Source organism: Cinclus cinclus, chromosome 7 (assembly GCF_963662255.1).
Source record: "Cinclus cinclus chromosome 7, bCinCin1.1, whole genome shotgun sequence".
Taxonomy (NCBI): domain Eukaryota; kingdom Metazoa; phylum Chordata; class Aves; order Passeriformes; family Cinclidae; genus Cinclus; species Cinclus cinclus.
In genome coordinates, this window is record NC_085052.1 from 19,492,104 (window position 1) to 19,517,303 (window position 25,200).

A 25,200-nucleotide genomic window follows, 5' to 3' on the forward strand; every position below is an offset into this window, starting at 1 on the left:
CCAGCAGCAGAAGTTGGTGAAGAAGCCCAGCACTCAAGACAGTCAAACTAGCACTCTGACACCTGCCAAAATCAGAGATGCTGAGAAACTAACACAGCAAACAGTTTGGTTTTCTTGAGGAAAATGGTTTCCCCTAAGCTTTCAGGCAGCAGAGGTGTGCTCACCTTGGAGAGTAGTGTTGAGGCTCTCATCCTAGTTTCTTCCATCCCACCAACATCAGCTGGGCTGATGTTCTCAAGTAGCTTGGTTAGCAGAGGGAACAACACCTGTTGGATCAGATATATGGATATTTTAGAGCTGAAAAATGACTGATGAGATTTTCACAGACAGCCTTACAGAAAAGTTTTTGGGACTGGTGGCTTCTAGGCAGAGGACATGATGGAAGCAATGAGATGTGCACGAGTGGATTCACATCAATACTTCAAAAGGCCCTGCCAGAAGCCTAAGCAGAGAAGAATTTTTGCAGGACCACAATATGGAACATGTCTGCTGCAGTGAACAAGCTGCTCAAGAAGACAGTACTGAAGTAGGACAACACTCCTGCATGCAGCTTTGCTCTTTGTGACAATGCTGCCCTGCTCACATGCCCATCCCAGCCAGGTGGCTACCTTGTTGAAGCAGGACTCCCATTCCAGGGCATCCAGGGCCTGCAGGTCATGTACCAGGAGGGCTCGCTGCAAGTAAGTGAGCGCTTGCATCCGTATCTGGCGTCGGGCATCACAGCACAGCCAGGCAATACCTGCAAGAGAGGGATTCAGGGCAAAGCCCACAGGAAGAGTGTCACATCCCTACTTCCCCAGTCTAGAATAAAAACTCTAGTGAAGATCAAAAACGCTCTGTGAAAAACAAAGGATTATACTTGTTCCAGGCCACAGACTGGCAGTCTACTACCAGATCCGGAAACATGCTGGCAGCTAACTCATCCTAAAGATGTTTTTCCAAATGTGATCCAAGTTCTTTTTCAATTACAACAGTGCTAAAAACAACCTATGCCGGCTTTCTGCAGTTAGTTCTTGGCTCCTCAACTTTCCTGCCATTACTTTGGCAGTGTCTCTGTTCGCTCTCATCACCAGGGGATGGCTTTACCCTGTAGCAGAGGACACCAGCAGTTGGACCACAGTGTTCGGGAATCCGCTGTGATTTTCCTGGCTGCTGTCTCCAGGTGTCGCTGCTCCTCTGCCCAGGAGCTGTAGATACCAGCTGCTCGTGTGTGCAAGGTGTGCATGAGGTCCAGGAGCTGCAAGTACACAGCACAGTAAGAAACACACAGGACTTTAAATTTCAAAGCAACTCCAATCTCTGCTGTTCTCCAAATGAGGCTAAAAGGCTCAAGTTACTCCAGCGTGCTTTCTGTATATACACAACCATGCACAATCACGGAGATGATGTCAGGCCCTGATGTCTGTGCCCTCCTTAAGTGGTCAAGTGCCAGGTATCTTCAACAAGATTTATGTCAGTTCAGTAGCCACATCAATCCCATCTTTGAAGAAACACCATTCCAGTCCAGTCCAAATGCAGAATGGGCTCCTTCCTAGCACAGAGCATTGACTCTCCCAGGAAGAGGGGTAAATTCAGTGATTCAGCTGTGCTGTCCCGAACAACTTTGCAACTTTTTTTTTTTCTTAACAAAAAAGGCACCTGAAGCATGTGCAAAGTTTCCTTGCCTGTATGGGCACATGAGAGCACTTGAGTTTACTACTGAACTGAGACCCAACATCCTGGCATTCAGCAGGCCTGTGACTTCACACTTTGAAGTACCAGCTAGGGAGAAATAACTCCCTTACCCCAGTCCTCTGTACTTGAAATTCCAGTGCCTCAGCCAACAAGGCTTTCCCCTTTCCTCAAGCTCAGATGCCTGCTCAGACTCCTTGATAATCCTACAGGAACCTCATGTCTCCTAATGACCTTAATCCATTTTACCTACTACAGTGACTCACAGCTTCAGACCTCCTCCTTGCTTTTCAGAGGACATCTCTCTCCATTGCTATTCTGCTTTTGCCAGAACAAACTGCAGCCCTCCTCTATCACTGCAGAACCATGTACTGCCCCCACAGACACACTCTGCCCTCCAGTGCCCGCTTATCCAGGATGCAGCCCTCCCTTGCCCCATAAAGAATTCCAGTGATTACTTAGCCAGACCCTAAGAATGGGAAAGGAGAGGAGGAAATCCTTGCTATACTTACGTCCTGACTAACCTGTAAAGACACAGTGTGGTAGCTGGCAGGGATGCTCTCGTCCTCATCCTCATCACTGTGTGTGTGCGCCTGGTGCTGGCTCAAGACCCGGGATCGCCGTGTGGAGCTGTCTTTTGGCTTTTTTTTTAACCGGCTGGATTTACTGTCATACCTGTGGCTCTTTCCCCTCTTCTCCTGGGACTTGTAGCCTAGAACATAAAAGGAAACAACATTCCATATACAACAGTCCACTACAAAATGTTCTGCTTTGCAACACACAGGGCAGCCACCTTTTGGTATCTCCAGCAAAGGGCCATGTCCTCTGAACTGACCACTACCTGCTTGAAGGGGACCCAGTGCCCCTCAGAACAACTTTACGCAAGAGGTGATACTGCTGTCTCCACATCAACTGCAGACCTCCCCTCCATCCCAGGGAGGGGGATAAGAATAAGGTCCCTGCTGCTAGCAGGAGACAGGACACTTTTCTCCTGGTAGACCATTTTCTTTGGGTTGGGGACTCATTCCATGACATCACACTTCACGCTGTTTGCCGACTGGCCACCCCAAGCCAAATCCTGGTTGACAAGTGAAGGGCCATCTTACCCCCATTTAAGCTGGCCTCCACGAAGATACGTATTGTTTTGACACAGAGCTCAAAGTTCTCAGGTGTAACATGGGCAGCATCTCGCACGATGAAGGACAGAGACTCGACACATTTCATGAGAGACTTTGTGTCATGTGGGCCCAAATCCAGCCCTACTGTCAGGCTGTACTGGTTGACGAGAGGTGATGGACCCAGCCTGCTGAGCCCAGCAGAGGATCTGGAGTTGTCGATGTCATCCTTCCCGACCTGCAGGCCACAGCAAGCGGGTAAGCAGGAGCAGGGTAGCATAACAAGAAGCATCTCATGCACACACTGAGGCCTTTCTTCAGAAGCCAACAGGTAATGTTCCTGTAGTGTCCATTTCCCTTTCTTCCTCATTTGCCTCAAAACTTTCTCCTTTCCATCTGTGTCTTTCTCCATCCTGCCTTTACATTATCAGCTCATCTTAGCTCTCTGTTCCACTGTCTTATTCTCTCTCTCACTACCACACCCCTCTGCTCACAACCGTAGGAGCAGTCTTCTTGGGCACCAGAAGCCCACTGGCTACTCACCACAAGCCAGCCACTGTTCATGACATCCACATCTGTGACTGAGCGATGCATCTTGCCTGGCTTCCCATGATCTGTGTACACCTCAGAGTCAGAGGTGTAGCCACGGTCCAGGCTCATGTCACTTGGATGATAGGAGGAAGACACCTCACTGTCTGATTGAGCACCTTTAAGACAAGAAGGGGTTTACATCAAAGCCAAGTCAAGAACTTGCAAGATAAGGGTAAGATGTGGATAAGGGAGAAGCAACCCAGATTAGTCAGATAAGCATCAACCAGGAACCACAAGTGGTTATTAGTATGTTCTACACCTGGTCAGATCTCCCTGCCCTGACATTTAGGATAACCTTAAATTTCACATGTCCCAAGAGAGAAGTCCTTGCAAGGGACAAATTTAAGTTACTGATATGTTATTTAGAAGTTAAAACTTGTTCTCTCCATTGTTCAACCCCATCTAGAAACTCATCAGCAGAACAGACAGACTGCTGTAAACAGAGTGCACCAAACATTTTCAGAAGGAGGCAGAAAACTAATTTTTAATGTGCAAGGTGCCAAGTCAAGGATTTTGCTCTACAAGCAAAGACAGAAGCAATATTTAAAAAAAAAAAAAAGGAAAAAGAGAGAGATAAGAGGAGACAGTTCAGCATTATTCCAGAGGGCAAAGTCCATAAGTGTTTTTAAAAATCATGCTTCTCCCATCTGTCTAGCACAAAGCATCAGGACCTATCAAAAAAGTTCTAGAAAAGCAAGAGAATAACAAAAGGACCTTTCTTCTGGAGAAGTCCTTTATTGCTCTTAGCTTTAGAAGTCTGAAGACATCAGCTTCAAATATATTGACAGCTGGCTAAAGCAAAATTGAACAATTTGCTGAAAAGACCACCCTTCTAACACAGCCAAGAGAAGTGAGAAATAGTGCATTGGTCTTGTGGAAATGGTTCAGGGACTATTAATACAAATGGATCTGGAAATACAATTTTGAAGAACAACTCATTTTATGAGAACCTTAAAATGGGGACAGAAAAGAGTTAGTCCCACAAAAGAAAGTATGACAGGAACAGCAGCTGGGTTTACATTACATGCCCAGATAAGAGATTACAGTACCCACAGACCCAAACCAGCAGAAAATGCTCCTTGGGTAGAGCAAAGACCTCCTACAGCTGCCAGAACTGATATCAGTTTTCCTCCCACTGCCCCCCAGGGACTAGCACCTGGATTGCTGCTCACTGAGTAGGAAGAGATGGCAGAATAGAGACAGGAACAGACCACGAGGAGTGAACAGCAGGTGCTGGTCTTTAATCTTGCTAATGTAGTTTAATATCAGCTTTGTTTTCTTGCAGTCCCCTTTGCTAATTGAAAAGCTTGAGGAAGCAGCTGCTTATCTGGCAGGCAGGCATCAGATTTCCTAGCAAAAGCTGGCCTGTCTTACCTGTGTCGTTATCTGCCCTTGCTGTAACCTGCAGAGCTGCGGGCGGCTTCACCCCAGACCCGATGCACTCCAGGAGGGTGAAGAGTGTGTACCAGTCATCCCCAGAGTGAATGTTGGCAGCATTGGTCTTCAGGAGCTCATGGAGGCCATAGGCAACTTCATGGCTAACTCTGGACAGCACATTTGGCTTCATCATAAGTAAGATACGTAATGAGAGAAGAACCTGGCCGGAGAAGGAGACAAGAATATCAGACCCTATTGCTTACACTCTTCTCTAGCAATGTACTCCTTCATCTGTTAGAGCTAGTTAAAACTGCTCTTCATTGCTCCCTGCAGCACAAACAGGTTAAATATGGGTCCATCCAACAGCAGCTGGTTTCCTGTGTCACTGGGTATAGCCACAAAACCCCAGTTACTGCTTTTCAAAACTGCCTTACCTGTGCACTGATCTCATCTCGACGGAGTAGCCGAATGGCCAGTCTGAGCAGGCCCACCACTGCCCTCTCCACCAAGAAGCAGAACTCCATTGCATGGACACACAGATGATAAAGGTGGTCTCGGACAGTTTGCCAGACACAGGTCACACGGTCCCTAGCCACAACAGGGAGGAGGGAAAGGGTAGAACAAAAGGACGTGAGATAAGCAGGATCCAGCAATCTCTCCCACAACTCCAAACAATCCATTATTTCTTAACTTCAATGAGAAATTCCAGTTGGGAGATACAAGGACACACAGAAACAACAAAACCATCAGACTTCTTACTCATTACTTGCAAAGCAATCAGGTGGGAGAATTCTCCCTCTGGAGTTTAGTTTATATTCTCTAGATTTCAGGATATCAAGCACTAATTCATGAGCTAATAGCCTTTCTGTTTGCATATGCTAGAGTGGAATTGTTAAGAAGCCCTGAAATTACAGCCACATGCTGCTTCAGCTGGCAAACCACAGACATAAGGAATTCATTCCCTGGACCCAGGCAGCAGCTGCAGTAAAGCAGGGACATTATAGTGAATGTGCATACATTTCAAGGTCATACCTGTTCTCTAGAACAATCCGCAGAAGCATCTCCAAGCAGAAGGCTGCATCTTCTTCATCATATGTCTCCTCATCAGGAGTTACAGAGATTAGAGCCTGGAAGTGCCATGATATTTTTACAAATTACAAGCTCCCAAAAATGGGGAACCAACAGAATGCTTTGAGTCTGGCCAAAACTGTACTCCACTGCCTAATGAGGTCATGCATAGTCAAAGGCATTGCCTAGGGGGTCAAGCTAAATCTATGGGAAAAATAAATTCGTTCTATTATGCAAAATGCAATATGAACTTAAAAGATGTTAAACTGACAAAGTGTCTCAGATGAAGAGGAACTCTGATATCCAGCAGCTTCTTGCTAGTAATATGTGCAGTACAGAAAAAGCATGACTATAAATGACTAAGAATGACTACTAATACTGGAGTTATTCTTCTCAAGCCATCAGCTTGTATATGAAGAGAAAATTCCTGACATAATCGGAGTAGGAGCACAATGTTCCCCTGGAACTGAGATGACACTACCCCAGGGAGATGAGCTTCTCTAGCCCAAAGGCTAATGAGTCCAGTCCAGCCTTATTATACCTCCCACAGCAGCCAGGTACCATACTACTTAGGGACCCACTGTCAAATATTTCTTGTACAGCTCTTGCCTCTCAAGTGGCTTTTTAGAATGCTCTCATTAGGTACACAGCACACTTGAAATATGAAAACCTTTAAGCTCTGACACAGAACTACAAATCCTTTCAAACACTTGGCAAGAGTTCTCAAGGCTTTTTTAATGCATTCCACAATTTAATGTTTTCTTCTACTGCCAGAGCAATTTGTGGCTGCCAGCACAGAGGTTATTTTTAACAGGTGAACTAAAGACTAGTTTCACATCCCAAATAGTTCCAAGACCTCCTCCAAGGACAGAGGAGTTAAGGGAGTACACAGCACATATCCACTATCATGCATAGCATATTTGTTCCATTACTGTCCAGTCCCTTGCCCAATCTCTCTCTCACCTTCATGAGCTCCTGGAGGGATTCAAGTTGGAGAAACTTGCTTTCTGTGATCAATTTCTCAGGATCACATTGCTACAAAATACAGAAAAGACAACTGTGCATCTGGGGGCTGTGGAAGGCATACAAACAGATCCTCCAGAAACACATCATGTTCACAGGAAAGACACAGATAGTTATCATTATCTGAATGAAAACTCTTTCCAACTTGTTTGCTCTTTAACATAAATTACTTTTAACAGATCTGATCTGTGCTAGACAGATTTTATGGGATAACTCCTCTGGCCACACAGTGGTCAAACCCCAGGTTCAGATTTTGTTGGCACCACATATCTTTACACTGTCTTGGAAAAGATTAGTTGTTTGAGAATTCATTAATTTACGTTAAATACAGGACTGTGATGCCCAAGGCAGATCCCAGCCTGAGGAATCGCTCCTGGTTTGATGTGTTAGTACCTTTGTGCACAGCAGCACAAAAGACTGTTTAGCTGTCAATGCAGATAGGCTCCTCTGTAGATTCTTTCAGTTCTCAAGTCTCATGTTACCTGAAATACTGCCAAGCAGCATTCATATTTATGCTTCTGTTGTCTGTTACCCACAAAGAATTCTCATCAAGGAAAAAACCAGGTTCTTCTACAGCCTATAGGTTACCTTTATGCATTCCAAAGCCGCTCGCTTTGCCTCCTGTGTTTCTGTAGATGGCCCTCTCATACCAGATTGCTCTGTCCCACTGAGGGTGAGCCAGCTAACAAAACTCAATACTGTTGATTCACCACTGCAAATCAGAAGACACCATCATCAGTAAGAAAACAAGAAATCATGTTATTTTCCAACCTTGGTACAAAAAAGACTGCCTGGGACATCTATGCCACTCACCGGTTGGATGGTGTCTCCTCACGCTGCAGATAGATTTTGCCATTAGGATCCACAAAGTCTTCAACCTGGAACACAGACCAGGACATGCATATGACCAACTGTCCACTTCTTCATAGCCTTCCTCCCCAACCCCATTATATTTCTCTTAGTGTCAAAACACTACCCCAAACAGCTCATATGTGTGCAGTCAAAGCCAGCTCTTCACCCCACTATCCTGTCAGTAAAGTGCCACTCTCATCTGGTAACACCGATGCAGTGCTCTAGTACTTCATGCCTATAAGCATGTCCCTCTTCTGCACAACATTCAAAACCTGCTCAAGTAAAATAAATGCTGAAATTCCTCAAATCTAACAAGAAATAAAATGAGAAAAAATGAAACAAGCTACAAAAGAAGCTGCATGTAACTTGAACACTAATACCCTTTACAGGCTTCCAAGTTCTGTACACACTTCACCAAAGCCAGGCCTTTGCAAGAGAGCTCTCCTACTTTTGGAACTGGTTCTATGAAAATCCAGCTTCCCACTCCCCTAACTCTTCAGTTATCCATCAGCCAGCTAATTATTACCTCCACCATGGCCTTGGGCAGCAGCTCTGCTCGGAAAAGCTGTAGCATGGCCTCCATGATGTTTTTCCAGCCCTCTCGCAGAATGTCACCGTGGCGATGGGCCAAGTGAAACACTGTCTTTGCTGCAATATGGGCCTTGGGATTACTTCCAAAAACAGTGGGCAGGTTCTCAATAGACTGCAGGAAAGAAGAGGCGGTGGCAATCAGTCAGAAAGAGATGTTTTCTTTTCAACAGAAATTAGGGCAGATGCTTCAGAACTCGTTATGGGAAAGATAACAATTCTCTGCACGATGCTTGGATAACTCCTCAGCTCACATTCACTTTGCAGAAAAACAAGTACAAGGTAGCTTACCTGATACAAGCTAAATCACTGAACTACCTAGATATGAACTCCCCAAGAATGACCACTCAGAACATTTTGAAAGTGCTTGCTGAAAATCCACTGATTTATCCTGCTGCAGGAACTCAGCTCAGGATCAAAGCCTTCTACAAAAAGTATCCCATCTCCTCTGGAAGCAGCAATTACTTTGCCACTCTGTTAGAGAAGGAAACTATGGCCAAAACTATCACTGACTTGCAAAATTACTCCTACCACTACCTAACAGCAATATTCAAAGTAATTCAATCCTACTGTGGAGTCTCTGCCAATGACTGCTGGATCTCAAATCCTCAAAATCTGTTCAATGCACTCACAGCTTTTCAAAATACAAAAAGTGTGTGAAGTCACTGAAACCAATCAAGCATACACCACCAGAACTAGAAAAAACCAGCAACCATGTGAGCTAATATCAAACAGTGTAACATGCTTCATGATTCTGCAGTACTTAAGGTCACTGCAATCTTCCTTTTGAGAAGAGATGGGCTTTGCCATTCTCTTGTTTATGTGGACAAAATCCATACTTACCCCCTCACCAAGAATGGAAGAGAAGACAAGGGACTGAAGGAGTCAATATATCCTATCTCAGATTTGAAGTTCAGATAAAATATCTCTTGCTTCTGCCAAACTGATGGCAAAACTGTTATAAAAATGGGTCTTGGATTTAGCAAATGCCCTTAGAAGTGCAAATCTGAAATCTGGCAGAAATGCAACAAGCAATTTGGGTTTTTTCCACTGTTGCTATGGGGAATGAAGTGTCAGGGTGCAACAGCAACATGCCTGATTTTGCTCTGTGGCAAGAAGCAACATCACTGAAAAACACACACACACACACACACACACACACACAAAGATTTGCTACTACTTACAAACTGAGTCAGTATGAGTCTTAACTATGGATCATGAAGTGGGGCACTCATTCTTCCTAATAATTTAAAACCCTTCTATGTTCCTTTCCATTTCCCTTCTTTTCAATCAAAGTGGCCATGCATAGCAATTCCAGTGCATGGAAAGGATGCCTGCTTTGACTCTTTGGTCATCATCTGAAGATGGCCCCTCCTTCTCTCCTTCTTCCAGACACTTATATATTTGTTTAGTTGTCCTATTCCACTACTGTTTCAAGCCTTACAGGAATTTAGGGCAGCAGAAAGTAATCAATGTACTTGGAATCTGACTGAAGATAAGAATTCAGCCTTCTTCAAATCCAGAAGTCCCTGATTCTATGTCATCACTGAAAGACACGCTTACTTAATTAACTCAGACTTCAGACTGCTCCAGATTCCAGTCTCACAACTAGATGGGATGCAGCTGGCAATAGCTGGTGCATCTGAAGGCTTAGTCTAGTCTAGTTGCCTCTGCTGTGTAAATCTGTGTCAAACTGCTTCATGGCACACGTTCCTCTGCTTGTGTTACCTCTTGGTAGTCTTGAGGCCTGCTGTGCCTAAGGATGATCAAGTACTGCATCTTTACTGTTGTGAGCTGTGAAGGAAGAGGGAATCTAAAACAAACTCTCTGCTTGGGATTTCTTCATCTTTTAAAAAATTCACCAGTCTTGGCCTTCTTACTCTCATGCTTTCAGTCTTGAATCATCTTGTTTCCCTTTCTTGTATGTGTGGCATTTCAGTTCTGCTCACTGTGTCTTGCACTGGTTCTGAGAGAAGTACTGTAAGACCCTTTGGGAGTTCTGACCCTTTACAGGAATTGCTGTCAACTACTCCTTAGTACACAGCGTGGTCTTCCACACACAGTCTATCAAACACTTTGGGGAAAAGCAGGCGGATGTTGTAACACACAAATAGATTTGGGCAATAAAGCTTACACTAACCACAGCACTTTGAATTTATTCTCACAGTACACCCCAAAGAGTCTTCAGGGCTTGCCAAATGTGAGTCTAACAGCTGATCTTATTAAATGAACTTGCTTGGGACCAGAGGGAAATCTAAGTCCCTTCTGATCAAACAGGTGAATAAACAATTCTACATCAAGGCATTCTGCTCTGCATAAACTGATATTGTGAGTAAAAGAAAATTTGCATATTTTAACCTGTCCTGTGGTAGTCCCACTTCACTACATCTTTCCCATTACTTCCTCCAGAAAACTCTGGGCAGGGGCTGATAGATACCTACACACACAATGATAACTAAAATAAGCAAATACTGCTGCTTAACAGAGGAAGGGAGCTCCAGTGTAGTAGAAGTCATGCTTCTTTCTCCTCTTTACAAACTTACCTCACTGCTGAGAGCTGTAAACTTGCAGAGAGAAATTATGAGATTGTCAAATACATCACTAAGGCCATAGTGAGCAGAAATCATTGCACATTTCCTGGTAAAAGAAGAAAACAGAAAATAATGTACTATGTCAGCACAGACAAGTGTGTCTACAGGGCAGCAAATCTGAGACTTTCTCTGTTGGCATTTTAGACCCTCCTCTCCACCCATTCATAATGAATGTTTAGGCATAGAAGCCTACTATTACTGCTTAAATAAGCTCAATCCTTATGCATAGATACTGATATTTGTCTATGCTGATGCAAGGATCAATTTAAAGAAGTGAGTTTAAACAGACAGACCACTTGTACCTGAACATTACATCCAACTTCCTGTCCTGACATAAGAGTTGCTGAGATTGGTGGTAGTGTTGAAGACTAGTGTTCCAAGACATTATGGCTACAGCAGTGTATTGACAAAGCTTTAAAACTATGCTTAAAGCATCATTTGGCCTGATCTAAGCACGACCAAAGATAATTCCAATAGAGTTGCTCACAGATGGCAAGTTTTTTGACTACTGGTCATCTGGGAAAGAAAAAAAAAAAAATCCCCCATCCCATTAGGCCATAGTTATGGATTCATACACATGAAAGGTTTTGTTACTACATGCAGATTTTGTCAGCATCACTGTGCAAGTTGAGCGACTTTTCCCCTTCACTTCTAAACAGCCTAGCTGTGTCAGTAGGCCCTTTAAATGTAACCAGCTTGGAGTTTAAAAATATGTACCCTGGGCACTTTGGTTTCTAACAACACAGCAGTCAAGCCGAACAGTGACTGGCAAGCCAGAGAGGCCAAGATGGGATGAACTGAAGCAAATGACAGAACACTAGAGGAACGCAGGTCATAAAAAGGACTTTTCAGTTAGTAGGAAAAGCAATATTTGATATGCACTGTGATGTCTCTCTGGCAGATAAACAGGACCCAATGGTCCCACTTTTATTCTTCTGAGTCTTTATGAAAATAAGAGTTACCTGAAACCAGAGATAGCCTTCTGGATTATTGTTTCCTCTAAGCTCTTGTCAAAAACATAAGAAAGTGCTGCGATAGTGGGCCCCCATGTCATGGTGAAAAGGTCATGGTCATAGGTTCCAGGAGGCACATGGAGGAATATTCCCTCATCAGTGGCACCACGATGCAACAGGACATTCCAGATATAGTTTTCCTTCACCAAACCTGTCTGCTCTTCTGGCATCACTATCTCATCATTTCTACAAGAGAGGAAAGCAGAAAGATTGAATTTTTCATTCTGAGCCAAACCTAACATTTACACAGTGTCTTTCATTATGCAGTCCCAGAGCTAAGCAATACCTATTCTGGAATGATTTTGCCAGCTCCTGAAACATTCTGTTTTCCTAGGCCTCCCTGCTTTGCTTGCCCTTCTTAGATATCCTGAATATAAAGTCTGGTGGTTCTCAGAATCACACAGCAGCAACTGTGTAATGTCAGTATTGCAGAAGCAGGTAGTTACTGCTACAAGTACAAAACACAACATATACTAGTGCCACTAAATGATGGGAAATTCTGGACAGCACACTGGCAAAGCTTCAACCTCCATTCAGATCTCAAACTGTTAGAGTGCTCCATTCATATAATTATTCCCAGTTAAAATTAAATAGTTACATTGCTACAGTCATCAGTAGGCAAGAGTGTCCTTGCATAAGAAATATTAATGCCAAGTACTGCTTGCAGTCCTAGACTAAAACATACAAAGTCTAAATGCATGCTCTCTAGACTTGGGTATCAATGGACAAAAGAAAATCCTCTGCAAATGACTAACCAAGGGAACAAGAGGCTCAAAGCCACTAAGAACAGCAGATTACAGCCAATCAGAAGAGTTCTTTCTGCAACAATCAAAAATTAACATACTTCAGTTGCAAAAGAGGCAATTTTCATGCACTAACAACAACTATAAAAACTGCTCCTGATTTATTGCCTAAGAAATAAGCTCTTCTCAGTTTCAGGTGATGGCATATTTTGACAAGAGCTGTTATTACTGGGATAATATAGGAATGTAAGTTTGCAGTAAACAGTGCATTATTTCTAAAATTTCATATATGATTGAAATTAATAGAAGCAAGGGAATGGGTTTACTTGGAAGGTTTCAGGAAATAAAAATGTGGTTAAAAGTGAAATGCTAAGACCCTGAGGAGATCACACACTACTTCATACAGACTGCAGTCTTATTTTTTTCCCCTAATAATACAAATAAACGAATAGTTCCTCAATCCCAGCTATGACACTGGGGGAATCTATCTGAGATGGAGCAATACTGAAATGATACATCAATTATTCTAATTATAGAACATACTAAAAAAACTGAAATATCTGCTGAAGGGGGGAAAAAGGGAAATAGACTGCGACAGAGGCACTGGATAACAAAGATATATATATATGCTCAGTGTACTATTCAAAACATTAAGAACATCCTCAGGGGAGAGAGACCAATCAAAACTAGAGCTGTTTGAAAGGTAGAGCTATGTCTTGAAGAACTTTCAGATATTCAGTACAGGCATCACCCCACCTTCCTGGAGAAGCTTCAAAAGGGGTGGTCAGCCTAATCACACTGCCCTGCTTCCAGCACCAGGTACTGCCTGCCACTGCAGATGGAAATCAGCTGAGACTCAGTCACATCATGTCTCCTCAGGGATGTAATCCTCTCAGTCTCACATTGGCTGGGCCTGGATTTAAAAATTCACTGATTTCTGAGCTACTATTAAAGCTTCCCACCCAAAGCTAGCTTGTGCACTAAAGGGCCTCAGCCACCAGGAACTCTCCTCAAATACTGCTCTGTGTGCCAAGAGCTTCAGGGGGAGCAGAAGAGGCTGGTGCAGAGAGCAGCCTCATATGAAGAGCTCAAAAGAATATATTAAACAGAGAGCTGGACACATTGTGTTCGGGCACAAGTGCTGCCCTGGGGATGAGATTATCTCTTGAACCACACAAAAAGTTATAAAAAAGTCTAAAGGTGTGGCCTGGAGAACAGAGCCTTCTTAGATACAGCATTTCACATGTGTTGGTCTTGTTCAGGCATTATTTTCCATATTCATAGAAGTAACATATTTTTAAAATTTATTTTAAGATCTGGATTAAACTACCATGGCAAAAATCCAAGATACAAATCCAAGTGTAATTGCTGTGACAGGCTTGTTTACCACAGCCCCACATGGAGCTGGAATTTGGTTTGAGGCAAACAGGCACATGACTGGTGAGTCTCTCTCCGTACTCTCCAGATATCTCTCTGACCCAACAACTCTACTTTGCTCTCTGAATACATGGAGATGGCAGGGTGAGTCTTACTTGATGGCATGATACATGTCTTCCAGAATGTCCTGTTCAAAGTCTTTGCCTCCATTCACACCTTTCAGGTTCTTCCGAAACTCCTGAAAAAAGTTGCATCAACATTAATTCCTATTATCTTCAACTTTAAGTGTATGGCTAGGAGCAGTATTCTACTTGTTTTTCATGGGGCCAGAAGGAGTTTTTCCTGCATTCTTCAACACGCAGACTCAAAATTCAAAGGTAAATGCTATTCTTAGTGGGAGTAGTGCACAGCATCTCCTGTCTGTGCTCACAAGGAAGGAGCAGAGACACAAGTACTAAGCTGAGGCTGGACATCAGAATGTCAGGCCTGTACCACTGCACTGGTACTCACATGACTTGAACTCTTTAGAAGCCCAAAGCAGTACAACAATCTTCTCCATGTTACTATGTCTGAGGATACAAATTTCTCACACAAACACAAGCCTCTTGAAGAATTTCCTAAGTTTTTCTGGCAAGCTCCTATTTCTTCAGGCTGTCCCTAGCCTACAGCTACTCTCTCAAATTGTACCTAGCTGTGGTGCTGCACTCCAGCTTACTGTATACATGAGTGAAGAAGGCCAAAGGAAAGAGACAATGCCACTGAGATAAAAAGAGGTACTACACTGTTTTCAAAACCAGAGAAGACAGATGTCTGCACTGGAAACACCCACCTCCAGAGTCATTGGGACATTCTGCTTGCGGACATTGTGGTTGTGCTGGTCAGTGTTCAGCATAATAACTGCATAGGCCAAGGCAAAGCAGGCATCACTATTAGCAAATGGAGACCCGTTTGATTTCTGAAAGGCAAATATATGCACAAATTAATCCTACAGTGATATCAGTGACCAAAACAGCCATTTTCCTAACCACAGTACTGAATCATCTCTGGGACAAACAAAAATCCCAGGTTCTGGCTCCAGCTTCTAAAAAGCAGCCCAGGAATCTATTTACCACTGCCAGCTCCTACAAAACAACAGCTGCTGCTTGCAGAGCACAGTTATATGGGCCATTTGATCTGACATGTCCATCATGACAAGCAGATGGGCAAGAAAGAATGCAGTTTTGAGCTTTCTGCTCCCAAATACACACCCTCCAATGTTCTGTGAAGGCTTCTAACAGTCTCTGAATTACAGGTGCCTCTCCTGGTAATCTAAAGGCCTCTAGATAGAGTCGTAAAGCTTCATCCAGCCTTAAACCTTGGAAGCTGAAAGTACTGCAAAAACAATGACATGCAATCAGAAGCTGAAACAGGATGGGAAAGGTAGGACAAACTTAATAACTACAATTTTGTTTGCTTAGACAGTAGAGAGAAGGGTGAGAATGAAAGAAATATACCATGAACAGCCAAACACAATAAAAGAGTCAACAGTCTTACAAGTGATTATGTATGCAATTATCACTCCAGTCTTCATGGAGACTGGCCCTGCGGAAAGGCACTGAAATATTATACTTTTATATATCTAAGGTGTTACCATATGCAAGAGATGCACAGGATTAAGTCAAGGCAATACAGAAAGAACCAAATGACAGAAATCCAATGCCTCCAGGAACTACCATTCTACTGCTTTTTTATTACTAAACTCTTAACTTTCCCTGTTTCCTGACTAAAGAGATACAGAAGCATACTCACCCAACAAAGCTTTCCAGCAAGTCTATGTTCTTACGGTCACTCACAAATTCCCCAATCATCTTTTTGTCCAGCCGAGGATTTTCCCGTAACCACTTGGCCACTTCATTGTTGTCAATGGGAGTGGCAAGAAGGTTTTTCTCCTGCAGAAATTGTATCCCTTTCTTTGGCTTTTGGTTGAACTGCTCTGTGCCGGTTATCAGGAGCTGCAGGAGACATTGTGGTAATTACAGCTTGAAGTGCATTTCTTACTTAAGACTGTTCTTGGCATTTAAACCAAAAACAAAACAGAAGAAAGATCAGCCTCAGCATGTTTACTGTACTGTGTAATCCAGGAGAAAAGCTAATGAAGGAAAGGAAAGCTGCATTCATCACAAGGTTTCACCATCAAATAGTACTGGACAGAGTAAGCACAAGCTGCCATCTCCAAAAAGCTTTTATGTCTAAGCAAGCAACAAGCTCTGCTACTTCAAATGCCTCACCTGCTCTCATTTGTAAACAAAGTAGATAAACACCAGGCACTTGACAAGATCAGCCCTACCTAGTTACAACAGCAGCACTGCTGTATTGTCCTCTCCTGTCCCTTTGGCTTCTGGCTCTCATAGCTACCTCACTAGCAGGAGACAGGCAGCAAGAATCCTCAGCACTTATTCAGCAGGTGTAAAGAGGAAATGCTGCAAAAGCTACATTCTCTCACCATTCTCCTACTAAGTGATGGTCCCCAGAACATCTGGTATTCCAGCCTGACAAGGTTATCTGTAGGCTGGGAAGAGCAGCTACACATTTGGCTCTGAAAGGAAGTCACCTAGTCTTCCCTCCCAGGAAACTAGACTGTACCATAGTCCCAGTGCAATAAAACAACTAAGAAAGGGTTAACTGAATGTTCTTGGTGGTGTTCAGAAAAACCAAAAGCACAAACAACGGTATGAACTTTACTAAGGAACCAGAATAAATGTCAGTTCCCTGTTAGCTCCTATCACGATCAGAGTGCTAGCAATGACCTAGTGAACTAAATTCGTGACCATCATGATTACTAGCTCCCCTGGGTTTCTCAGTACCTCAGAAGCTACCAGTCCTCAGGTCTCTGCTTCCCCTGCCTGTGTGAGCATCCTTAAAATTGCAATGAAACACAGACCCTGAAATAGCATGGACTGCACAAAGGCCCAGTAAGGCCATAACAAAATAACTGCACTGCCCTGGTCTAACAGGCCTGAAGGGACTGTATAACACTAGCAGCATTTCTATGTAGCTGTAAATCCTGAAACCCAAGACCAAGGATATTCTATGGACTGGCTGAGTCCACACATTTCTTAAAATCACTTGAATGGAGACCAGACTGCTGGCAGTTTGCACTGCATTTACAGTCACATCAGTCTTGTGCTTCTGAGCTTCTGGTCACCACCTTAGGAAACATCAAAGAAAACTTTCTGTTTGATGCACAATTTGTTTTCTGCTTTTATGTAGCTTTTTTCTTCCTTCCACCTGTGGTAATGTTTAATACTTCAGAGGTTAAAGGAAGTAGAACATGCTGGTGCCAGGTCAGCATCAACATAACTAAAGCTGAGTGTTTGATGTACCCTGTTTATGTGCTTAGGATGAAACCACTAGGAGATTTAGAGTCAGAAAACAATTTTTCCTGGGCAAGTTCAGAGATTTAGGAACATCTTCCTGCCCTCAACTCTTGATTTCTTCTAAACTTGTTTTCCAGCAGAGCAAAGCCAGAACATCACCAAAGGTTTTCAGTTAGAACAGAGGAAGCACTATGCAAGTTCCCTTCTCAACAATGGACATTAACAAAGTCCATCAAGCAAAGTTGCTATGAAAGCAAGATTTAAGGCCAAAACTCAGTGGCTCCTTTGAAGACTGTGCTGATGACCACTTCCCCCCACCATCCTTGTGGTTGGGGAAGCCAATTACCATTACTCCACTGCAGCACTGTGTTGCAGGTAAAGAAAAAAGTTGCCAAGTACTGCAGTAAACTTCCTAGAGAGAAACCACTGCTTTAAATTACACTCAGATCCAGAGACTGCCAGAGTGGATCACAAAGCACAGACTACTACAGCAGCAGAAAGATGTATTGTATTTTCTTCTATTTTTGATTAAATAAGTTTAAAAAATATGACCATCAATCCCTTATAAAAATGTAAAATAAAACCACCTATGCTGGGGAGAGAAACCAGAAGCCTTTTAATCAGATACAAATAAAACACCCTTTCTCTTTTACCTCCAGTGACATTAATTTCTGTTCTACTATAACATCTCCTTACCCACAACTACTATGGCCACTTATGTTTCATCCAAAACATGCATTATTTTCATAATGAAATTTAGTAATCTCTCACACCTGAAATGAGCCTACCTCATGCATATGTTGTGCAAAGGGACAAAATATGTACAAAGAACATATGTGAGTGGAAAAAATCTCAAGGAACATGAAACATAAAAACCCAAACAGTTTTTTTTCTAACCCCTGGGGACTTAAGATATATATTCATCCACTGTCTCTGGAGGTAAAAGAGCAGGCCAGTACCAGATATTTGACACAGGCTAGCAGATAAATACAAATCCATTAGCATGGAGTACCTTCATCAATACTAGGCCTAGACCAGACCCACTGAGGGAAAAGTTGCACAAAGTTTGGACTATAACTTGGATTAACAAGGTTCAAGGAAACAGACTCTGAAAAGAAAGAATAGCTTTACCACAACCAAGACAATTTTTTTGGTAATCCTTATGACAAAGCAAACATTGAAATTACCAAATGAGAATAGCAGACCAGTTAATTTCTACAACAGGCCTCTTGGTACGCTCCCCATTTACATCTTTGATAAGAATAGTGAAGCTGCCCTTTTTGATCAAAGTACCTGATTATCTCCATAGAATAAAAACTAAATGCAGAGACCTTCCCACCCAGAAGTCAGATGGACCTAGTTTACAAACTATGCCACAGAATTTCCCCAATACCTCTTGCAACTCTCAGCACAACTAAACCAGAACACATAACAATCACTGCTGTCTCAGCAGTGTAGCAGGACTTTCAGTGGCCTGCTCTTTAAATCTGATCAGCAGAGACCAGATCTCAAAATTCCTGAGATACAACCTGTCATGCAATGCCCATATGGGATGGGAAATGAGGAGAACACTCAAAGATCCACCTGTAGTATATTTCAAACCATACCTTCTTCTTGTTCTTAATCTGCATAAGTTCCTGAGGACTTGGAAGGATACAAGAAAATCGAGTAGGTTTCCTGGGGATACTCTTCTCAGCTAGAATGACAAAGCATCATTACAGTCAAAACTATCCCAGAGTAGCACTCAGGCATGAGTGTCCCATAACAACTTTCAGTCATGGAGTCTTTGCTGCAATATGCTGTCCTGAAAATGGCAGTCATATTTCAATTTAATTACTACATTCCTCTCACCCACATTTTCTTCAGCATAATTGCATAGCAGCTTCTTGTTCCAGACAATTTCATACAGCCACAAGATTTAATTTTCTGGCTATTTTGGCTACCTACATTACTGATTCCCTGAAGAGACCCTAACTTCCTTCAAAACTTTAAGTACTGCTATAAATTCACACTTTTGACCCAAAGTGACCCACCAAATCTAACTCCTCCCAGAAGAAATTCAACTATTTATGCCTAGTAGGCATAAATAGCACACATATAATAAACATACATTCACTATATACCTCCTTCCAATTTTGCACGCAATAGCCACACTGGTCCACACATTAACAGCAGGACCTGTCAGCAAATGTCAGAACCATTCTTAGGATATAGACATCCAGGGTGTTGTGTCAGGGTGCAGCTAAGGCTATTACCTGCTTCACTTCCTCCTTCCAATTCCATGCAGCTCTCCTTCATCTGGTCAGCCATAAGGCATCCACTGGTAGGAGGACATGCCCCAGCTGGCTCTGAGACAGCACTCAAAGATTTTCCCTCACTGAATACTCTCTCAATATCTGTAGAAGTTAAAACAAACAAACAAGCAAACAAACAAACAAACAAACCCACAAAAAATCCCAAACCAAACACCCACACAGAAACAAACACATAAGAAAAAAAGCTATCAACAGAGAAATAATGAACTGATCACTCTAAATTGAACATGTGCTTATTCAAAGGAATTCCTTCTAGTAATCATGACTTTGCAGTATCCTCAGTATTTTGTCTACACTAATTTCATGGCATACCCTCCTTCTGTTGTGATTGCCAGTCTTGACAAGGCCTTTATATAAAAAGATTCATGAGAGGCAAATTTCAATATCTGCAAATTCTACAAATACCAAGGTTATTAACATCTGTGTGTAGTTATAAAACATACAACAGGAAGACTGAAAACATGCATTTAAGGAGTTTACTATGTCAGCAACCAAAATGAGATCTTCAAGTTTAGCATACGACTAAGCTTAGTATTAAAATATCAAAGAAAGGGGTCTTACTATTGCTTGTTTCTTTGGTACTGTTGATGGTTTCTGGGCTTGGTTTGACAACTTCCTTCTCTTGTTGATGTATATTACTCAGCACTTTGGCCTGGCAATGTGCCTCAGTGCTATCTATCACTGTCAGCAATGCTTCCAGAGACAGCAGATGGACAGTATACAGCTGTCCAGAGACTGGAAAGGCATTCTGGGAAATAACATGTAAGCGTTAGTCAACTTTCACATCTCTCTCACCATAACAGGGCAAGTAAATTTTCCCCCACAACTAGGGGAGAGCAAAAAAACTAGAACAGAACACCCTAAGCTTTCTAGCTTGTATTTAATAGTTTATTTGCTCCAATATTATCATAGCATCATGACTATTCTTTTTCTCTTCTGCTTCCAAATGTTAAATGGCCTTCCTCATCTCTACAGCTCACCTCAGACCCTTTGACCACTCCCACTGTTAAGTTCTGCCCTGAGTCACCGGCTGCCCCCTCCCTGCCCCGCCCAGGTTCAGCACCTTGGACAGCAGCTTGGTGAGCTCCTCGAAGAGGTTGGCACAGTAGTAGTCACAGTCGTAGTTAATGTACAGCTCGGTCACAAAACTGGGAATCCTCCACAGCTGAACAATGGCTTCCAAAGCCATCTCCTTCATTTCATAGGGCATCTTTGGGTTCTCCACAGTGATTATGTCCATCAGCTTCTTGATATACATCTGGCAGAAACACAGGGCAGCTCAGTTTAAGAAAAGAAAACAAAGCAGGACAGTGAATAGCTTTGAGGTAGATGTAAGCTTCACCTTCCCCCATAAGATTCCACCTTTAATGATGGCTCGTTCTGAAGGAGGCTGTAAAAAGGCTGCAGATAGTTCAACCGTTTGGTGCACCTGGATCTACAATTCTAAAAAAACAGTCTGAAGGCAGGCAGTATAGTATGCCTATAGCAAAGATATTTGATTTTCCAACAGACAAAGACCTATACAGAGCCTACCCGTAACACTGAGTCATTTATACAAACGTAATTTGACACTTAGACTCTATTTTTACTGTCCAGATATATCCATTTAACTGAAGGCAAATAAACTATGATGAGACATCCAGCGATACTCAAAAAACTCACCTCCAGCTGGAATTTCAGATGCTCTCTCATGCTCTCAAAGAGTAGAAAGCACACCCTGAGGGAGGCTGCATACAGATTGAGCCGTTCAACACTCAGTAGCTGAACAAGAAACAAAAAACCCTTTAAGAATTACAAAGGCAAGTCATTATGTGCTACAAGTAGCAGTACTGGCACTGCAGTCATCACCTGCATCCAACCAAAGATCCACACACAAAGATCCACACACTGCCCCCACATAGTAACGATATTTTAAAAAACAATCCCTTATTCAACTGTCTGGTCCCACTTTTTGCTAGGGAGGATGAATACACTTACTTCTCATCTGTGTGTGGTAACACTTCATCTACTATAACTTGGTTCTTTTGTCAAATCCACAGAGACTCTAAGTGGTGAAGGAATTTGGGAGAGGACCTGCCTCTGAGATGACCCCAGTGCAATTAATAGCTTGGTATCTGCCAAAGGTTCTGCCTACCACTAAGAGGGTAACTTGAATCCATAATTACTTCAAAACTAATTATATCAAAACACACTGTTATCCCACAGTAGCAGTTCATTCAAATCACGCTTAGCCTTCTTGGCCCTGGTCTGCAGAAAATAGCATGACAACCTCTCTGCCTTTCCAACAGCACTGTTTGATGCAATTCAGAACTCTCACTGCAGTGCAGGAGAGAGTTCATTTGCAGACCTACCAAACCTCATAATACTGAACTTCAGTACACTCTTCAATGGAAATTCATATCTCACTCCCCAGTGCCACGCGAGCATAAGCCAGACTCACTTGAAATAGGTGCCGGCACAACTCCTCCTTCACAAGTCCCAAGAGGGACTGACAGTTTGCAATGGGTGCTGACTCCAGGGCAACAGTCAGCAGCTGCAGTCCCATGTGGATCATCACCTCAGAGTTGTGGCGGTCATGAGGGTTGGTGAGCGAGATGAGAAAGCGGAACAGTTCTCTAATACATGGCAACCCATACGGGACCAGAGCTGCTCCTAAAGAAAAAAGGGAGATTAGCAACATAATATTTTTTTTTCTGCAGGTGTGTCTAGCAAGTGTTAAAAATGCAATTGTTACAGACCTGCTAAGGAATAGGAGCTTATCAGCCTCTTAGCAGGAATGAAACAAAACAGCGGAAATGAGACAGGACTTTAGCAACATTGCCCACCTCTCACCTTCTTTTTGGGAAGACTGAGTGAAACGTACTCCCCGGGGATTTACATAGTCCATGTCATGAACTGAGGCAGAGTCAGAATGTTCTGTTACAGATGTGCACTCCTCTAGCACCTCAGGGATAGACTCGACAGAAGCTGACTGGACCTTCTCCTCCCTCAGACTTTCATTCTTCATTGAAATGTCATTGGAGAATGAAAGAAGCAAAAGAAGAGTTAACAAGCACTAGACAAGTGGGGAAAAAAGTCTCGTTTGTTTGCAGTTAATCTGTAACTATTAAAATAACACAGGTCATTAATGGGAGAGTATCAGAAGAACAAAATTTAGGAGAAAAGAGAGCCTCTCCATAAACTGCAACCCTCTCTCTACCCTTCCAGTTCAAGTCCTTATCTGCTTTATATAACTCTAGGTTGTGAGACTAAGGACTTTACCTCAAAAATACTAATATAACCTATCAGTTCTTACTACCTCTGAGGTCTATATCTTGCTCATTTCTTTGTTTTAAATGCTACACACCTTCAGCACACTACTTCTGTTTAAACCTTTCTAGCATGTTTACCACTCAAAATCTCTGCAGCTCTAAAAGGCTTCCTGCAGCTCTATGATCCTCTCAATAGCATTACTGATGTGGGGAGAAGTGATTATGCTGGGAGTTGAAACTTTTCTTTGCAAATTATATTTATATACCTGGAGTTCAGGCTGATTTTGATTTTCAGTGACTTTGGCCTCATTTGAAGGTGATCCTGCATTAAGTCCCAAAGAAGTGACTTGGTCCAAATCTGTCAGGTCTTCCTTAGATGTTGTCTGTGAGGACAACTCCAACCCACTGTCTGTCACAGGGCTGACCACTGATGAAACATTTTCTGAGCTCCCAGAGGAGCTGGGAGAAGGAGCATCTATGAAAGCAACTCCGCTTGCTGATGAGAAACAAGCAAAATAATTAGTATTGATCTGTCACTCAAGCACAAATCCATACAATAAACACAGCAACAACAAATTCTTTCATTACTACTTCACACTACAAATAGTCTCAGCAGCACACTAGTGTGAGAGAACACAGATAAATTAACATCTCTCTTGCTAGGTATTAATGAATTAAATAGATGAACACTGGAGATACTAGCAGTTCTCCAAATTTAACACAATAGTTGGGAGTCCAACTGACTCAGCAAATTAGGTAACTTATTTAGTTAGATAAAGAAGGTGCAGAGGATTTACATAAAGAACCTGAGAAGACTCAAAAGGTGTACTTTACTCTTTAATACAATGGCACAACCACTTTAAATACTCACATCAAGAATTAATCATTCCTTCAAAGTGAGAATTTTGACTTGATTTTAAAGTAGGACCAATTTATTTAATTCTTCCTAAACAAATGGAATCACATTACAATTCAAATGGATCTGAAACATAAGCACTGAAGACTTTTTACTATTTTTAAATATGAGACAGTGCTCCAAGTACCTAAGTGTTCCTTACAGAATCACAGAATCAATTAGGTTGGAAAAGACCTCTGAGGTCATCAAGTCCAACCTATGACTACCACATCAGCCACATGGCAGTGAGTGCCACATCCAGTCTCTCCTTAAATACCTCTAGGGACTGACTCTATCACCTCCCTGGGCAATGCATTTCAATGTTTAACCACCCTTTCTGTGAAGAAATTCTTTCTAATGTCCAAGTTAAGCCTTATTGGAGAAGCTTATGCCCCCTTGTCCTATCACTAGTTGCCCTTGGCTCTCCTCTTGTCAGTGTTCCTGTTCTCAGTCTCTTCTATCTATCCATCTGCTGCATCCTCCAACTCCTCTGCACCACATGGCTGTCCATAACCTCAGCCACTTCTCCAGGTGTCCATTCTCTTTTATCCCAACTAGCCATATTATGCATGCTGAAGGCACAGGAATGCTGCCATGTTATCTGCAGGACCATGCCTTTCTCATCAATATATATTTAATTTCCTGAAAACTCTTTCTCCTGGACCTGAAAAGCTATGGTATGTTTTATTGCTACAGTCACTGAGAACTAATATGAAAAGAATTAATGCCAAATAATGTACTGGGAGAAATGAAACAAAGATTAAAAAACCTCTAGTATGGATGCTGTCTGGTCTCTTGGAAAAGATTTCAACTTACTTGTGGTATTAGTAGCATTGCCTACTGACTGTTCTGTCCCAGGAGGGACCTTAGTTATGTGTCGAGGAGGCCTAGGTGATCTCTTCTGCTTTTTCCATTTTGATGATTCACTCATTCCTCCAGCTCTCATTTTCAACTGAAAACCAAAAATCATTAATATCAGTTCTGCAAAACCACACAGCATAATGGATTACACAAGCCAACTCATAAAGGCTACCTAAAAACTCTGAAGTCAGAAAATAGCATTTAAATATATCACACAAATTAATCAGCACCTCAAAATCATGCAAACTACCCCTTCATTCCTCACATATTAGACAACACTCCACACCTCAATCAAGGAACAATTAACTGCAGTTACTCTGCTATAATATATACTTAACAGTTCAATTATCACAGCACTCCCTATTCCCTATCAATACCTCCCAACTTTAAATTATGATAAAGAATTCTCTTAGACATACACATCTCAAATCTCTTTGCTTTTACCAAAGCTCCTAGAATTCCAAAGGGCATCAAGTAAAGTATCTAAGTAAGCATTAGTTCGGTTTGCCATGA

At 42.4% G+C, this 25,200-nt stretch overlaps 1 protein-coding gene across 3 annotated transcripts in view; it reads right to left on the bottom strand.

Annotated features, from left to right (window-relative positions):
- The window catches only part of GBF1 (golgi brefeldin A resistant guanine nucleotide exchange factor 1), a 102,380-nt gene that overhangs the window by 3,166 nt on the left and 74,014 nt on the right, over positions 1 to 25,200 (bottom strand). For all 3 annotated transcript variants that reach the window (XM_062496717.1, XM_062496716.1, XM_062496718.1), the window contains 28 exons: positions 24,643 to 24,778; positions 23,198 to 23,427; positions 22,513 to 22,681; positions 22,121 to 22,332; positions 21,343 to 21,441; positions 20,744 to 20,938; positions 20,242 to 20,428; positions 19,621 to 19,761; positions 18,973 to 19,061; positions 15,798 to 16,000; positions 15,257 to 15,380; positions 14,839 to 14,964; positions 14,165 to 14,247; positions 11,839 to 12,075; positions 10,829 to 10,922; positions 8,224 to 8,400; positions 7,659 to 7,723; positions 7,434 to 7,557; positions 6,786 to 6,857; positions 5,787 to 5,881; positions 5,189 to 5,342; positions 4,752 to 4,974; positions 3,330 to 3,493; positions 2,778 to 3,024; positions 2,184 to 2,383; positions 1,087 to 1,237; positions 609 to 739; positions 165 to 266 (listed from right to left, as the gene is read on the bottom strand). In XM_062496717.1, the coding sequence (XP_062352701.1) occupies positions 165 to 266; positions 609 to 739; positions 1,087 to 1,237; positions 2,184 to 2,383; positions 2,778 to 3,024; positions 3,330 to 3,493; positions 4,752 to 4,974; positions 5,189 to 5,342; positions 5,787 to 5,881; positions 6,786 to 6,857; positions 7,434 to 7,557; positions 7,659 to 7,723; positions 8,224 to 8,400; positions 10,829 to 10,922; positions 11,839 to 12,075; positions 14,165 to 14,247; positions 14,839 to 14,964; positions 15,257 to 15,380; positions 15,798 to 16,000; positions 18,973 to 19,061; positions 19,621 to 19,761; positions 20,242 to 20,428; positions 20,744 to 20,938; positions 21,343 to 21,441; positions 22,121 to 22,332; positions 22,513 to 22,681; positions 23,198 to 23,427; positions 24,643 to 24,778 (4,230 nt within the window). The remainder of the gene's footprint in view (positions 1 to 164; positions 267 to 608; positions 740 to 1,086; positions 1,238 to 2,183; positions 2,384 to 2,777; positions 3,025 to 3,329; positions 3,494 to 4,751; positions 4,975 to 5,188; positions 5,343 to 5,786; positions 5,882 to 6,785; positions 6,858 to 7,433; positions 7,558 to 7,658; positions 7,724 to 8,223; positions 8,401 to 10,828; positions 10,923 to 11,838; positions 12,076 to 14,164; positions 14,248 to 14,838; positions 14,965 to 15,256; positions 15,381 to 15,797; positions 16,001 to 18,972; positions 19,062 to 19,620; positions 19,762 to 20,241; positions 20,429 to 20,743; positions 20,939 to 21,342; positions 21,442 to 22,120; positions 22,333 to 22,512; positions 22,682 to 23,197; positions 23,428 to 24,642; positions 24,779 to 25,200) is intronic.